The sequence below is a fragment of the Zea mays genome, chromosome 7, assembly GCF_902167145.1.
Source record: "Zea mays cultivar B73 chromosome 7, Zm-B73-REFERENCE-NAM-5.0, whole genome shotgun sequence".
In the NCBI taxonomy this organism is placed as follows: Eukaryota; Viridiplantae; Streptophyta; class Magnoliopsida; order Poales; family Poaceae; genus Zea; species Zea mays.
This window is the reverse complement of record NC_050102.1, coordinates 5,553,204-5,568,072: the sequence shown is the minus strand read 5'-3', so window position 1 is coordinate 5,568,072 and position 14,869 is coordinate 5,553,204. Positions and strand designations below refer to the sequence as shown.

The 14,869-nt window shown below is 47.1% G+C and overlaps 1 protein-coding gene across 1 annotated transcript; it reads right to left on the bottom strand.

Moving 5' to 3' along the window:
• Window positions 1–262: 262 nt before the first annotated feature.
• Window positions 263–1,230, bottom strand: LOC103631945 (glutaredoxin-C9). Its single transcript, XM_008653797.3, has one exon. It carries the CDS (start codon window positions 987–989, stop codon window positions 510–512), a length of 480 nt encoding a protein of 159 aa, XP_008652019.1. The 5' UTR covers window positions 990–1,230; the 3' UTR covers window positions 263–509.
• Window positions 1,231–14,869: the final 13,639 nt, after the last annotated feature.

Below are 14,869 nucleotides of genomic sequence, written 5' to 3'. Positions count from 1 at the left end.
GATCCCGTTTTGGCTGGTTGCGTTGCGTTGCGTCCCCGTACGTCGTTGATGTCTCGACGACGTACGTACGTACGTACGCTTTTACAAGGCTGCTGACTGGCCCCCGGCTGCTGCTCTGTGACCTCAGCCGGGGGCATCGCCGGCCGCCGCCCTCCTCGATCTGCCTGCACCGGCCGGGGCACCGTACGTCCACGTCCGGTTAAGATCGATGATATCCATGGATCGGAGTGCAATAATCGATGCACCATCATATATCGGCGACGTCGTGCGCTGCTGCATTAATTGCAGCAGGCGATTGCAGCATTACTCGATCTCTCTCATGCATGGGCACGGAACAGAACAAGAGCTAGCTAGCTTAGTAGAGGTTACATTAAAACGCAAGCTAAGGTAGTAAGTGAGTAACTAACTAAGGTCTAAGGGGCAGCGATCGATCGCATGCACGGAGATGGACACCCACACACACACACTGTTGCAGTGGCCGATCGACGACGACGACGGCGGCGGCGCGATCAGAGCCAGAGCGCGCCGGCCTGCTTGAGGAGCGGGACGAGGGTGCCGTTGATGTGGCACGCCATGACCTTCTCGACGCCGCCGAGGAGGCGTCCGCCCACGAAGACGACGGGCAGGGGCGGCTGGCCCGGCGGCAGCAGCTGCGCCAGCGCCGCCTGGATCTCCCTGCCCCCGCCGCCGCCGGCGGCCATCTGGTCGAGCTCGTACACGGTGGGGCCGACGCCGAGGCCCAGCAGCAGGCGCTTGACGACGTGGCACATGCAGCAGCCGCTGGCGCTGAACACCACCACCGCGTTCCCGCCCGCCATGCGCGCCACCCGCTCGTACACCGCCAGCGCCGACGCCGAGTGCGGCGCCGCGGCCACCATCGTCGTCGTCGTCGGCGCGGCATCCGCCCCGGATGCCGCCGCCGCGTCCGCCACCACGCCGCCGCTCACTCCCGACTCCTGCTGCTGCTGCTGCACCTCCATCCGCAGCATCTTCGTTCTTCTTCTTCTTGGAGGCTTTGGACTGTCGTCGCTCGCCTGCCTTGTTGGTCGTGCGTGGACTAGCTAGGGACTGGTTTCTTCGGTCGTGGAATGTTCCGGCCGGTGATGAGGTGTGTCGTTGGCACGGCGAAGGCCGGGGGGGCAATGGGCATGCAGTGGGAGGAAGACGGGCCGGGGGTGCGCTTTTATAGGCCGCCTGGGCCGGCATGGGTAGGATCGGAGCCGAGGAGGGTGTAGCTTGTATGCATCTGGTCGAGAGATGCTCGCTGCCTGCTGCTGCGTGGAGTGGAGTAGTGCCTGGGACGTCGAGGAGGACTCGTAGTACCGTAGCTACTGCTACAGGAACAGAACAGGACTAGCTAGGACCGGGAATGGAATGGCGAGAGGTGGTGGCCTGGCCCTCCTGCTCTGCTGGTTCCTGGTTGGGGGATCCGTTCCGGGTCAAAGCTAGGCGCGACATGGATCGCTTTTTCGCAGAGGCTGTGTCCCGCGCCCGGGGTGACCGACCTCTCTCTCTCTCTATCTATCTATATCTACTTCTCTCTACCCAGTAGTACAGTACAGTACCCACCCGGCACCCCCCGCATCCGCAACGAACAAGGGCGGCAGGCCAGGCCGCAGGGACAGACCAGGGTACGCAACGCACTCCTACGGTTGCATTGCATGCACTAGTACGACGCCTGCCTCATGCACCAGCACCACCACGCAGCGGCGGCAGGGGCAGAGCGAGGAGGGCAAACGCAAGGACGGGGCTCGTTAAAGTGACTGTTGCAAGCGCAACTGGGCGCCAGCCAGCAGTGGCTTTTTTCGCGTGGGGTGAGCTAGGCCGATGAGGATCAGACGGACCTGACCATCTATCTATCTATCAGTCAGTCAGGCATGCACACCCCATCAGGCCATCAGAGAGAGAGAGAGAGATGGGAAAAAGGCCGCCGGGCAGTGCTCTGCTGGCGTTGGCGTTTGTTGCCATATGACCATGGGTATATATGTACATACACTTCGTTGGCCGTATCGTGGGAGTCTAGAGGAGAGAGGAGACGAGATACGTCAGTGATTCGTGGTGGTTCGGCCGCCGACACGGAGCCGACAACGCCACGTCCCGCGAATTCGTCAGCCGCCACGCCAGTCGCCAGGACACACAGCGGCCAGGCGCGGAACACACACACACAGCACAGCCGCCCCTCTGTCCGCCCGCGACCGCGACACCCAGCTCGCCCGCCGCCGCCGCCCGCCCGCCCGCCCCGGCCTCGACCACCTCGAGCCAGACTGCCAGAGAGCCTGCGCGGGACAAAGGCCATATGGCATGTCCCGGCCGCGCGGCGTGCGTGACCACGTACGGCCCGGTGCGTGTGCGCACAGCATAGCATTAGCATGCACGCGTACGGGATCCAGTGCGCCGCGCACTACTACTCCCCCTTGCTTTCTCATTGCTTTGTGGTAGATCGAGGTCGAGGACGACGACGTACGTGGACCACCACCTACCTACCCTGAACCCTGATCGTCGATCGACGTACCTGATCGACCTGACCCGAGACAGAGACATACACAGACACCGCGCCCTGTGCCGCGCTTCTTCTCCTTGTCTTTCTCTCCGGGCCGGACGAATGCAACCACATACCGACTCGATCGATCTCGCTCGCCTCCGTCGCCGTCGCCGTCGCGGGCGCCGCGCGCCGATGCCGATGGATGCATGCAGAGACCCAGCTAGCTAGTACTGGCTACTACCGCTGCGTACAGTACAGCGTGCCTGTTTGACGCCATCCGCTTGTGCGCTTCTGTTGTGTGCCCTTTCCCCTCTCCTCGCCGCATGCAGGTGGTAGTACACACGTCGCATAGTACGCCATCGCACCTCCATCCTCACCACCGGTACGGCTCCTCCGATAAAATGGTGCTATCTGCAGGTTGCCTCGTCAACACTATCTCTGTGATTGGTTGTCCAGCTCCAAGGCCCAGGGCTCCTCACAAGCGTTCACCGCGCCGTGTTTCTCGTTAGGGCTTGTCCGGTGATTCCTATCATATGTGGATCGGATAAGATTGGATAAAATTATGAAAGATTTTGACTTGTTTAGGATTGAAACACATTCAATCCATATGGATTGAGAGCAAAACAAATAGACCCTTAGTTGGCTGCACCTGCACGACAGCGATCGAGCATGTACGTCCAGGTGGAGGCGAAACCATTTTACACTCGTTGGTCTGCATGCGTTGGGAGCGTGGCCCTGTAGCTACCGGTAACCAATCAGGAGGTATGTTTTGAGATATCAAAAATAAACTTTAGACCGTCTCCCCAACCGTATGAGAAAATCTCAACTTTTAGGGCTAGTTTGCAAGCAAAAAAACCGGATATGCTAAAATCACTTCCTTTTATGGTATTTTAGCACATCTAATCTCCTCCGATTTTATTACTCTCAAACTAGCTCTCGAGGGCTTGTTTGGGAGAAGAATATCGAAGGAGATTGAAGGAACTAAAATCCCTTTACTATTCAAATGGATTTTATCTACTCCTATCTCCTCCGGTGTTATTGCTCTCAAACAAGACATAAGGCTGGTTTAGTGACCAGTGAATTGACGAGGGAATTAGTTCATTCTCCCCTTAATTCCCTTCAATCCTTCTCAATTCCCTTATCAAAGAGATTGGAGGGAATCGAGGAGAAAATTAGTTTATTTTCTCCTTAATCCTCTCCAATCCATATCAATTCACTTGTCACCAAACAAGCCCTTATATGAGTATTGATCACCGGTCTATATTGTTGGTGTTAGTAACCCTAACTAAAGAGTCTGTATCCTTTGATTTAGGTTGGTAACACTAACCCAGACTAAAGAGTCTACATTACTCTCGGTTGGTGTTACCAACCCCAGCTAAAGAGTCTGGACCCTTTACTCGAACACACTAGTTCAAAACACATAGTGTCAGCTCAATTTCATTCACACATCACGAGTAGAGTTCTTTCATAGATGGATTGACATGATCAGATTGAACCAACAAATATATCGACAATACTGTCTAGAGACAACCCTTGTCACGGTCACCTTTTGTCACGGCTCGGCCGAACCAAAGGTCGATGCCATGGGTTGGGCGCCATCGGGCCTGGGCCCTTTGGCCGAACTATATGTCGAGAACCGAACCAGTGGTAGAGCAGAAGTAACATTACATTGTTCGGGCAGTGTTCGGGCAGTGTCAACCAGACCGTGCATGCATGCACGCCAGCATGCTGCAGCTAGCTAGATATACGTACTACGTACACTATAGGCGCTTCCCCTTGGCTCCAGCACGCTTGGTCGCTTCCCCTTGGCTTGTTCACGCCACAGCTGTGTTGCTCTTTGAACTGTGCCTGCTGCCGACCGGCCGGCTGCCGCGCGTCGTCGACTCTCGTCGTCCGTCGTCGTGGTCGTGGACTCGTGGTGCATGCATGTGCATGTGGATTCGCGCGCGCGCATGCAGGCATGCATGCGTAGCTGTACAGTCCATCTGTCAACATCTGCGGAGTGTAGTAGTATAGTATAGCTAGAGGGCTAGCTAGCTTCTCCGATCCATCTCCATATTCTCCAGCCTCCACACAGCAAGTCAACAGCAAGAAGCAACATGCGCTGTACAGTGCATACCCTACACTGTTGGCTACATGTTCCATGCATGAGGTACAGTGCTATTCATTGCACTGACGTCGTCTGCGCGTGCGGCTAATAACACTAGCTAGTGCCCGGTCAGCTGTACTGTTCGTTCAAAAATCTGAGAGTATATACATGTTTCTTCAGTGTGCAGTGAACCAGTTAAAAGTGGAAAGGGCTACTGCTTCTTCTACTAGTTAACATTGACACACGTATTTTTGGTCTTGTTAGGACACGGACACACGGTAGGTAGCCTTTTGACCAACAATTTATGATTAACACGTTTGGCTTTCTTGCTACTAGGACTGCTGTTGTTGGACGAGCGACAAGGGACGGGGGAGAGAGTGTCGTCGTCGTTGTCGGAGCGAGTCGAGCTGAGGGACGACACAAGTCCTGAAGCAAAGTGTGCATGGTCGCCGATCGACATGCTGGAGTATTATATGATAAATATAACATTGCATGATGCACATCAGCGCATCATGTCACGTTACGTACGGCCGACAGGCCGGGCCTCCTACATCTGGGCCTCAAGAAGCAACTAGCACCTGATCGATCGAAGGGAGTTCTCTCCACTTTCCAACGACATGCGTGCATGTGCACGCGCGGCCACACCGCCCCCCCGGCCCGTACCAACCGGTGCATATATATATGTCCACTTGCACTGTTCGCATGCATGCAGATCGACCGTCCTCCTCCACGTCGGTCGATAGATCGGGCATTCCGATCCATTGCGTTGCACACACGCACACGCACGCACGTACGTACGTACGCACGCATGCAGCGAGACTGCGACTGCGATCGAGTTTGCCATGCAAAAGGTCACACTCGCGGTCCGTACACCGCATCACAGTCCACGTGATTCGCTTGCAAAGTTGCAGCGTGCCGGCTGGAAAGTCGCTTTATATGGTATTATTATGGTTTGCTTGCTGCTTAATCGCCGCATGCATGCAAGCATGCATGGCACTGCACACAACCACATGTATGTCTTGGGCCACGTAGCCTATTACGTGCATGCATGCAACCACGACGCCATGTCGTCGTGCTTACGGATAGGGCATTATATTATATTAGGGCATCGCTTGGCAGAAAGGTACCTGTTCGGTTCGTGTCGTGTGATCGCAGATCGGCAGATCGCTATGAGAGAGAGAGAGAGAGAGAGAGAGAGAGAGAGAGAGAGAGAGAGAGAGAGAGAGAGAGAGAGAGAGAGAGAGAGAGAGAGAGAGAGAGAGAGAGAGAGCAGCGCAAGTGGAACTTCCACAGTCCAACATCTCCCGGGTCAGTCTATTTAGTCTACTAGGGCTCTAATATATCTAGATCTAAAAGTAATCAATGCTGAAATACCTCTACGTAGTACAGACTACGGCTACATGGTCAGTGGAAATGCAACACTACTAGCTAATCCACGTACTCCGTATATTACAGTTATATACTCCCTCTGTTTCTTTTTATTTGTCGCTGGATAGTGTAATTTTACATTATCCAGCGACAAATAAAAAGAAACGGAGGGAGTATATATCTGCCGGCCCGTTGTTGCATAAAAGCACGACCGAAGCTTGATTAAAGTCGGTTAGCGTGCGGCGATCAAAGGTGCTCACCATCCACGCATGCATGATGCATGCATGCATGCAGAAAAGCACGCACTTACGTACGTACATGCATGCAAGTAAGCATGCGTCGCAGAGATGGAGCCCCAAGGGGAGCAACAAAACAAGCACCATATGCATGTGGGGGGCGGCCGGGCGGCACAAGTAGTGTCCCCCTACTAGCCAAACGGGGGTGTACGTCTGGGGGGAGGGGGGGGGGGGGCACGACAGCAGTGTGTGTGTGTGAGCTCTGAGGACGACGACATGGTCTCGGATATGGTCGTAGTAGTCGTGATAGCGTCCTTTTCGTTGCCCAACCATGGTGTCGCGCGATCTTGTGGCACCATCATTGCCTTTCGCCGTGCCCCAAATGTCTAGAACGTGGCCTAAAAAGCTAGTGCGTGGCCGCGCGCGCGCGTCAGGTGCTTTGCATTGCATGCCCTCGCGCCGCGGCGAGCGAGCTAGTCGACTCGGGGGCCGGAGCTGCATGCATGCTTGCATGCTGGGCAGCAGCCTGCCACTAGCTATGATGTGATGCATCCTTCCATCTTTTGGGAGCACCGGCCGGGGCAAGTATTGTTGTTGCCCTCTGTTTCTCGGGTCATGCCATCGACCGATCTCTAAAGACTAAAAGGTAGCTAGGCAGGCATGCATGCATGCAAGCCGGCCAGGTACTGCTACTAGAGTACTAGTATACTATATTAAGATGTTAACAACACCTTAAATTAAAGCAATGGTTTGCAAGGTTTCCTTGTTACTAGCTACTCCAAGCTAGCTAATTTATTTACGTACTGTACGTCTTGTACTAGCTAGCAGTGACTACCAGTCTCAATATCTGGGAGCGAGTTTTATTTTAAAAAAAGTGCAGAGTGTACGTGCCAACAGGCGTAGTGGCAGTACTGTACGTGCGTGTAGTTTAACGGAAGAAGCATCAGCAGCTGGCTGTGTTGCATTGTATGTACACTGTGCATCGTCGTCGCACATGCATATGGAGCTGGAGAGAGCCTGGAGGTGTCCTGCACGCTTGTCGCTTGTACCGTACATGTCCGGGCATTGGCCCGCATATATGCAGCGGCAGCGCAGGCTTTAGCAGGCCCTGAGCCAGATTTGGTTAAAGCCTATACCCCCTACACTACATGCATGCATGCAGGCTCTCGTCAGTTTACGTGCACGCGCGATACCCCTACCAAAGTCTTCACTTCACATGCATGCGTGCGTGCATTCTTTTGACTTTCAAATTTTTTTTTGGCTAGCTACTTCTCCCTCCGTTTCATTTGCAAGGCTTTAGAGTTATGGAACGAAGCCTTAATCAAATTGTACTTTGAAAATTGTACTTAGGAATTTGACAAATCGCTAAGAGCAACTCTAGCGGAGTCTTTAATGAGGCCTCAAACTTTGATTGATTTAAGGGCTCTCGTTACTTCCAAGTTCTAGATTTTCTTCGATTCCACATTACATGAATCTGGCGAATCTATGTTAGCCGAAAACCTCTGTAAATAAAGCTGAAACCGTTGTAGTTTGGTATTTACATTGTTTTTAGCTTATTTTATGTCGGTTTCGGATCGCCATTTATAAAGCGTCGTAAATTGGCTTTACTTAGACGTCCTACCGTCGTAAAAAATGTAATCTATGTTGGTTGTTTCTATCCGACGTAAGAGACGATAAGCAGGGTCAAACGTGGGAAAATATAATACTAAGGGGGTGTTTGGTTTCTAGTGTCTAATTTTTAGTCCTCCATTTTATTTTATTTTAGTCTCTAAATTACTAAATTTAGACACTAGAAACCTATTTTAGTTTCCGTATTTAGTAATTTAGGGACTAAAATAGAATAAAATGAAGGGACTAAAAATTAGTCCCTAGAAACCAAACACCCCCTAGTTTACGACAACTAGAAGAAATCATCACAGATATCCACTTATGGTGTGTTTGATTTGTAGAGTCACTCTATGCTTCATGAGGTGATGCATCATAAGTTCATTCCATTAATTTTGATGGAATCAACCCACTCCTCATGTATATACTAATTATTAGCTTATGAGAAATGGGGTGGTGATGGATCAACCCATTCTATTCTACAAACCAGACAAAAAAGTGAGGAGTGAGAAGAAGATGAATCAATTCATTACTCAAACCAAACACACTCTTAGGGTCTGTTTGGTTGGGCTGTGGCTGTAAAAAAAGTTGTTGTGGCTGTGAGCTGTGGAAAAATTTGCTGTAGACTGTAAGCTGTTAAAAAGATAAAAAATCGTTTGGTGGAAACCACTAAAAGTCGTTAAATTTTTTCGATATATGCTTTCACCGTTCCATCCGAAAAACCACTAAAAGTTGCTACAGAGATGCTTTCAGATTTGCACTACGAGAAAGATGACTTTTAAAAAAAACTGCTTCCTAGATAACGACTTTTAGGGGGAGCAAAAGTCAAAGCCAAAAATCAATTCAAACACACCCTTAGTTTATGATGGCCATGAGAAAACAGTTGTAAATAAACGGCTTATTCATGATGGGTTTCTCTCCACCCGTCGTAATAAATACCCGCCTTATTTACGACGGTCGTTTAGAAAACTATCATAAATAACACATGTACACTTGTTTATGTTGGCCTGAGCAAACCGATGTAAACAATCCAAACTTATTTACGAGAGTTTCTTGGTAGCCGACATAAATAAAGTCAACCCCCTGCATATTTATTTTTTATTATTTTCTATTTATTCAACAATACAATATATATCACAAATATAAAAAAAAACCCACAATATATCATAAAACTCCCACAACATATCACAAAATACCACAAAACTGTCACAAATCTAAGTCCATATTCATAGAACATAATTGCGCCAAGTTCATAGTCATACAATACTAAGTCCTTAGTGTATTATTACCAAACATATACAATACCAAATCCATACTACCAAGTCCCACGCGCAAATGAAACTGTCAAGTCAACACAAATGAGATTGCACTGTGGGATAATATATCATTCGAGTTATGCATACTACCTTCAGAGCTAAATAGGGTTGTTGGTAAACCGTTGAGCTGCCGATGAAAGAGTATTTTGACGCATAGGGAATTAGGGATGAAATAGTATTTACCGCCTCATCTTGAAAGATGAAACAGGGGCTTCATACTTGTTTCCCATAATGCTAACTGGGCTTTTTTAAAGAGTAATAATGCTAACTGGGCCGGGACGTTGCGATTAGTCTTGTTCGGCTCGCGCTTCAAAATTGGTCCACATGGACCAGGCCCATTCATACACGAACGGTTCATTGCACCCTAACGTGGACAAGACTAGTAATGATAGAAAAAAATTAGGGGCTGTAATTATACACTTGTCTGACCTTGTAATTATTGTTAAGTAACCCTAGTTAGGGTTATGTGGGCAACTACCTGCTTTGCCCCTGAGGGGTCTCACATCTCTATATAAAGAACATGTACACCCCTCATAATACAAAGAGAAAGAGGCCAGCTTCTGTCGTGCTTCTGGGAAGGGATACAAGTCTTCCCCATCTTCTCGCGCCTAATCTGCTGACGGGAGGGAAGGTAGCGGATCTGGTGATCCGTGGTGACGTAGTTCTCAATAATTATACCTTGTAATTATAATTTTACCTATCGTTTTTAACTTCGAGATTTTACTCCTTTGTTTTGAAAAGAAGCCATCGTTTACCCCTCCACCCTTCTCCTTAACATCGTTAGTGAAATCATAATTAGTGATTTAAAAATAAAAAAAATATGTGGAGTAAAATCACAATTATAAGGTGAAAGAAGGGTATGATCACAGATTCATAGTTAATTCTGAAAACTACAACATTATTTTCAGGATTAATTGTGATAATATTCTTTTATCACCTTGCAATTGAGATTTTACCACTCATTTTTTATTTTTTAATCATGAATTCTGATTTTTACTAACTGTGTTGAGAGGGAGTGACAAACAGTAGTTTCGTTTTCAAAATAAAGGGGTAAAATCATAAAGTTGAAAAATGAAGAGTAAAATCGGAACTGCAATGCAAGAGAAGTGTATAATCACAATTGCCCTAAAAATTTAGGGTGTGTTTGGTTTGGCTTTTGGCTTTGGTTCTCCCCTAAAAGTCACAATCCAAACCAAACGGCCGGATCGAGGAAGCCTTTAATTAAAAGCCAAATTTCTCGTAGCGCAAAACTGAAAGCACCTTTGGATTTGCTTTTAGCGGCTTTTCGGTCGAATTGTGAAAATATATATGGAATAAATTTTAGCCACTTTTAGTGATTTCCAACAAATGATTTTTAGCTTTTTAATAGCTCATAGGACACAACAACTTTTTTCCGGGCTCACATTTCATAGCAGTTTTTACACAGACACAACTCAACAAAATAGAGCCGTAGTAGTATTTTTTGCTAAAATTAAAGTTAAAACAATGGTTTCAAGAAAGGTTTATGAAATACAATGAGTTGTTCTAAAAACTTATTTGAACAAGTTTTTTTAGATAAGCGTTGGGTGGTGGGCTGGTGGCACCTAGGCGGGACCGCGGGATGCGGATGGAGCGGCAACGTGGCCTGTAGGATGTGCCACGGGCACCTGGCTGACGAGTAACGTGTTTGAATGGATTTTGACCATAAATGCTACCAGAATTTGATATAATCTATACAGATTACAATAAAATATATGTTCAATTATGTATAATTTTCATACCAACATTCATATAAAATTCATCGAACATTCTTAAAATAGGGGTAAAATCACATAGACAAACTTCTTTTATTATTTAAAGGTTAACACCATAAAGAAGATATCATAGAATAGAGGCAATCTCTTCCCTTAATTTTAAAATGTATGCGTAGAATTATAAAGTTTTAAAAATAAGGATAAAACCATCGTATCCCATCACAATGAAGGCATAAACATAAAAAAAGCCAAGAAAAATGTCACACCAACGTGGGTGCCCACTGGTTTTACTTTCATTGGATGTCGGTTCAGAGTTAAATTCTATCAATGGGTTTACTCCTGATCCAATCCGTAAAATAATGGATCGGGTCTGGGTGTGACTAAGTGTCCAATGAGCTCCAAAATACTAATTTTTAGTACTTGTTCACACATGATTTTTAGTTTAGCCCAATGCAACCTTAGGTCACATACTCATCTACACTTTTTAAAAATTTAAATTGATATTGCAATATGTACTTTGTGCTTCTAAATAATTATTTGTGGTATGCTTTTAAAAAGTATATTTTTTCTTCCTTACTATTTGCAGTGCTTTTATTTAATTATTTTCAATTGTCGATCATTCAATGGTTGCTCAACACCGAGCGGGTGTGGTGCAGACGTAAAAATTCACCCACTGGTCATTATAAGTGCGAGTGTGGCTTGATATGTGTTGTGTTTGGATGTCAATATGGGTGGATGTTTGCTCCACCCGCACAACACCCACCATTTGCCATCCCTACAAACAAATCCATTTTCTAAGAAATATGACATAAAATTTTGAGGGAATTTAATGGTTGCTTCTACCGAGGGTCCATAGTGGTCGAGCGTGGCCGTACTCCCAACGTGTCGCATCGCGTCATCCGTCCGGTATTCGGGTCCCTATAGCGAGTCTGATGCTGTCGTAGTGACATGATGTGTTGCCCCGTCTTTCCTGGTACGTGGGTCATTGTAACGACTCTGGTGCTGAGGTTCCCCACGACCGATGTTGACTAGCCCCACAAGGCATACATGATGCGCTAGGGATCATACAAGCTAGAATACCATCACGTTGACGATGATTCCTCGGTGCCCCATTGGTACTCCATACTCATGGTCCGGACGTGGTTAGTTGATGACGCGATCTGTCCTGCTGACGTGAGTTGGTAGTTCCAAGTCGGTCGGTCCATCTCATTGGGTTGCTTAGCAGGTACTTAGTCGGTCGCTCTGCCTCGCTTGGTTGCTTGGTAGGGACTTGGTCGATCGCTCGACCTTGTTGGGTTGCTCGGTAAGGACTTGGTCGGTCACTTAGCCTAGATGGGTTGCTTGGTAGAGACTTGGTCAGTCGCTCCATCTCATTGGGTTGTTCGGTGGAGAGTTGGTCGGCGGCTAATGGGCTGGAAGACGATCGTGGGCTTACTTTTGGGTACCCTGCTCCTAGGTACCCAACAGTAGCCCCGAGCTTATGTGTAGCTCCTTAGAGTTGTGTCGAGGCTTTCCCTTTGAAAATCCATCCTTTCGTGGTGCGTGCAAACACATCTGCTAGATGTAGCCCCCGAGTCCCTGAGTAATACATGTGGATTGCTTGGGGGCTTATTCGGTGTGTGCATGCTTTAGGGATGGACCCTTCCCGTGATGGTCGTCATGCTTTTGAGAGAGTGTTGCGGTATTTGAAAGGTACTATGACATACATTATTCATTATACTGGAAACCCAAAAGTGTTGGAAGATTATTGTGATGCCAACTGGATTTCTGATGCTGACGAGCTTTATGCCACAATCAGATATGTGTTTCTGTTTGGATGTGGCGCTATTTCCTAAAAGTCTTGCAAGCAGACTATCTTAACGAAGTCTACCATGGAAGCAGAACTCATAACTTTAGACAGTTTTGGGGCTGAGGCCGAGTGGCTCCATGATTTCCTATTGGATTTATTGTTAGTTGAAAAACCGATACCGGCTATTTCCATGAACTGTGACAACCAAACTGTGATTACAAAGGTCAACAGTTCTAAGAATAACATAAAGTCTACAAGGCATGTTAAGAGAATATTAAAATATGTCAGGAAGCTAAAAACTCTGGAGTTATAATGGTGGATTATGTCCACACATTGAATAATCTGGTAGATCAATTCACTAAGGGTCTGTCATGCAATGTGATAGAAAGTGCATCGAGAGAAATGAGTATGAGACCCATGTGAAATCTATTATATTGGTAACCTTCTCTATGTGATTGGAGATCCCGTGTAGTAGAGTGGAGAAACAAGCTAGGAGTAGGTTGAGAGAAAGATCCCTTTATTAACTCATTTCTGATCCACATCTTTCCTATCTGTAAGGCCTTACATGATGGTATTTACCTTAATGAATTCCAAGAGTCTTATAAAGGTGAGATGTTGTAGCATCCCAAAAATTCAAATTCTGAAATATTCTCAAACTTGCTCTAAATTCAAAATGAATTTCAAATTTTGTTTCAAGATGTTTGTTTGCAAGTTGATATCAGCAAGTAAAATATAGTGGTCCATATTCTCTCTAAAATCCTCCTCAAAATATCCTACAAATATTTCCCCAGTGATCACCCTCAAACTCTTTCAGAAATACTACCCAAATATTCCACCGATATATCTCCAAGTATTTTCTTCCTAAGAAATACCTTCAGAATCATTTTTCAAGCCCCCACAAATATTTTCTTCATAACTTTCTTCATGCTCACACGTATACGTATGCCTCCGGTGTCATACGGTGAGCTCTACAAGCTAATTACACTCATATAAGACAAATCCATGCTAATCTCCCACTAATCCTCTCATTCTCCCACTAATCCTCTCATCCCTCCCCCTAATCCCCCCACCATGGCTATAAATAGAGGGGCAAGGGCCTCCTCTCATCCCACCCCAAGCCATTTCATGGCAACTCTCTCCCCCCCACACCCACTCCATGTTCCACACAAGCACACACTAGCACAAGGATCGTTCGGTCGTTCTTCGATCGTTCGTCCCCCTGTTCTTAGTTGTTCGTTCGTTCGTCCGATCGTTCATGGTTCGTTCGTCCGTTCGTCCGATCGTTCGATCGTTCGTCCGTTCGTCCGATCGTTCGATCGTTCGTCCGATCGTTCGTCCAAATATTCTTTTTCCTGCCGTTATGCTGCTGAAATTCCGATCGTTCATTCGTCTGATCGTTTGATCGTTCGTCCGATCGTTCATGGTTCGTTCGTCCGTTCGTCCGATCGTTCGATCGTTCGTCCGTTCGTTCGTCCAAATAATCTTTTTCCTGCCGTTATGCTGCCAAAATTCTGATCGTTCATTCGTCCGATCGTTTGATCGTTCGTCCGATCGTTCATGGTTCGTTCGTCCGATCGTTCGATCGTTCGTCCGTTCGTTCGTCCAAATAATCCTTTTCCTGCCGTTATGCTACCAAAATTCCGATCGTTCGTTCGTTCGATCATTAGATCGTTCATCGTTCGTTCAGAGTTCCTATTCAACGTTCATCGTTCGTTCATACGAACTATTCACCATCACTATTTTACCGTTACTATTTACCATCATTATTTTACCGTTACTATTTACCGTCACTATTTTACTGTTACTATTTACCGTTACTATTTACCGTCACTATTTACCGTCGCTATTTACCGTCACTATTTTACCGTCACTATTTACCGTTACTATTCACCGTCACTGTTCATCGATCATCCGATCACCCCAAATTTCAACTACTCATCCATCATGCTGTCCAGTCCACCTAAGACCAGCCAGACCCATATTCCAGTTATACAAACTCCGGTGACTGTGATTTTACTTCCAGTAGGAACTTCCCATCTGGTCACCCATCCTAGGTTTCTCCAAGTTGATCACGCTTAACTTGAGATTCCTTCGTCCAAACTCAGATTCCAATAATTCTCGTTTCTAAATTCTTATCAAACTATTCCCTATCCAACCATGTCATCCCTTAAGCATGGTTCATATTCCAGAAAACTCCCAAAATACTCTCGTCCCATATTCTGCCTATAACTCTCCTGTTCATACTAAGTCA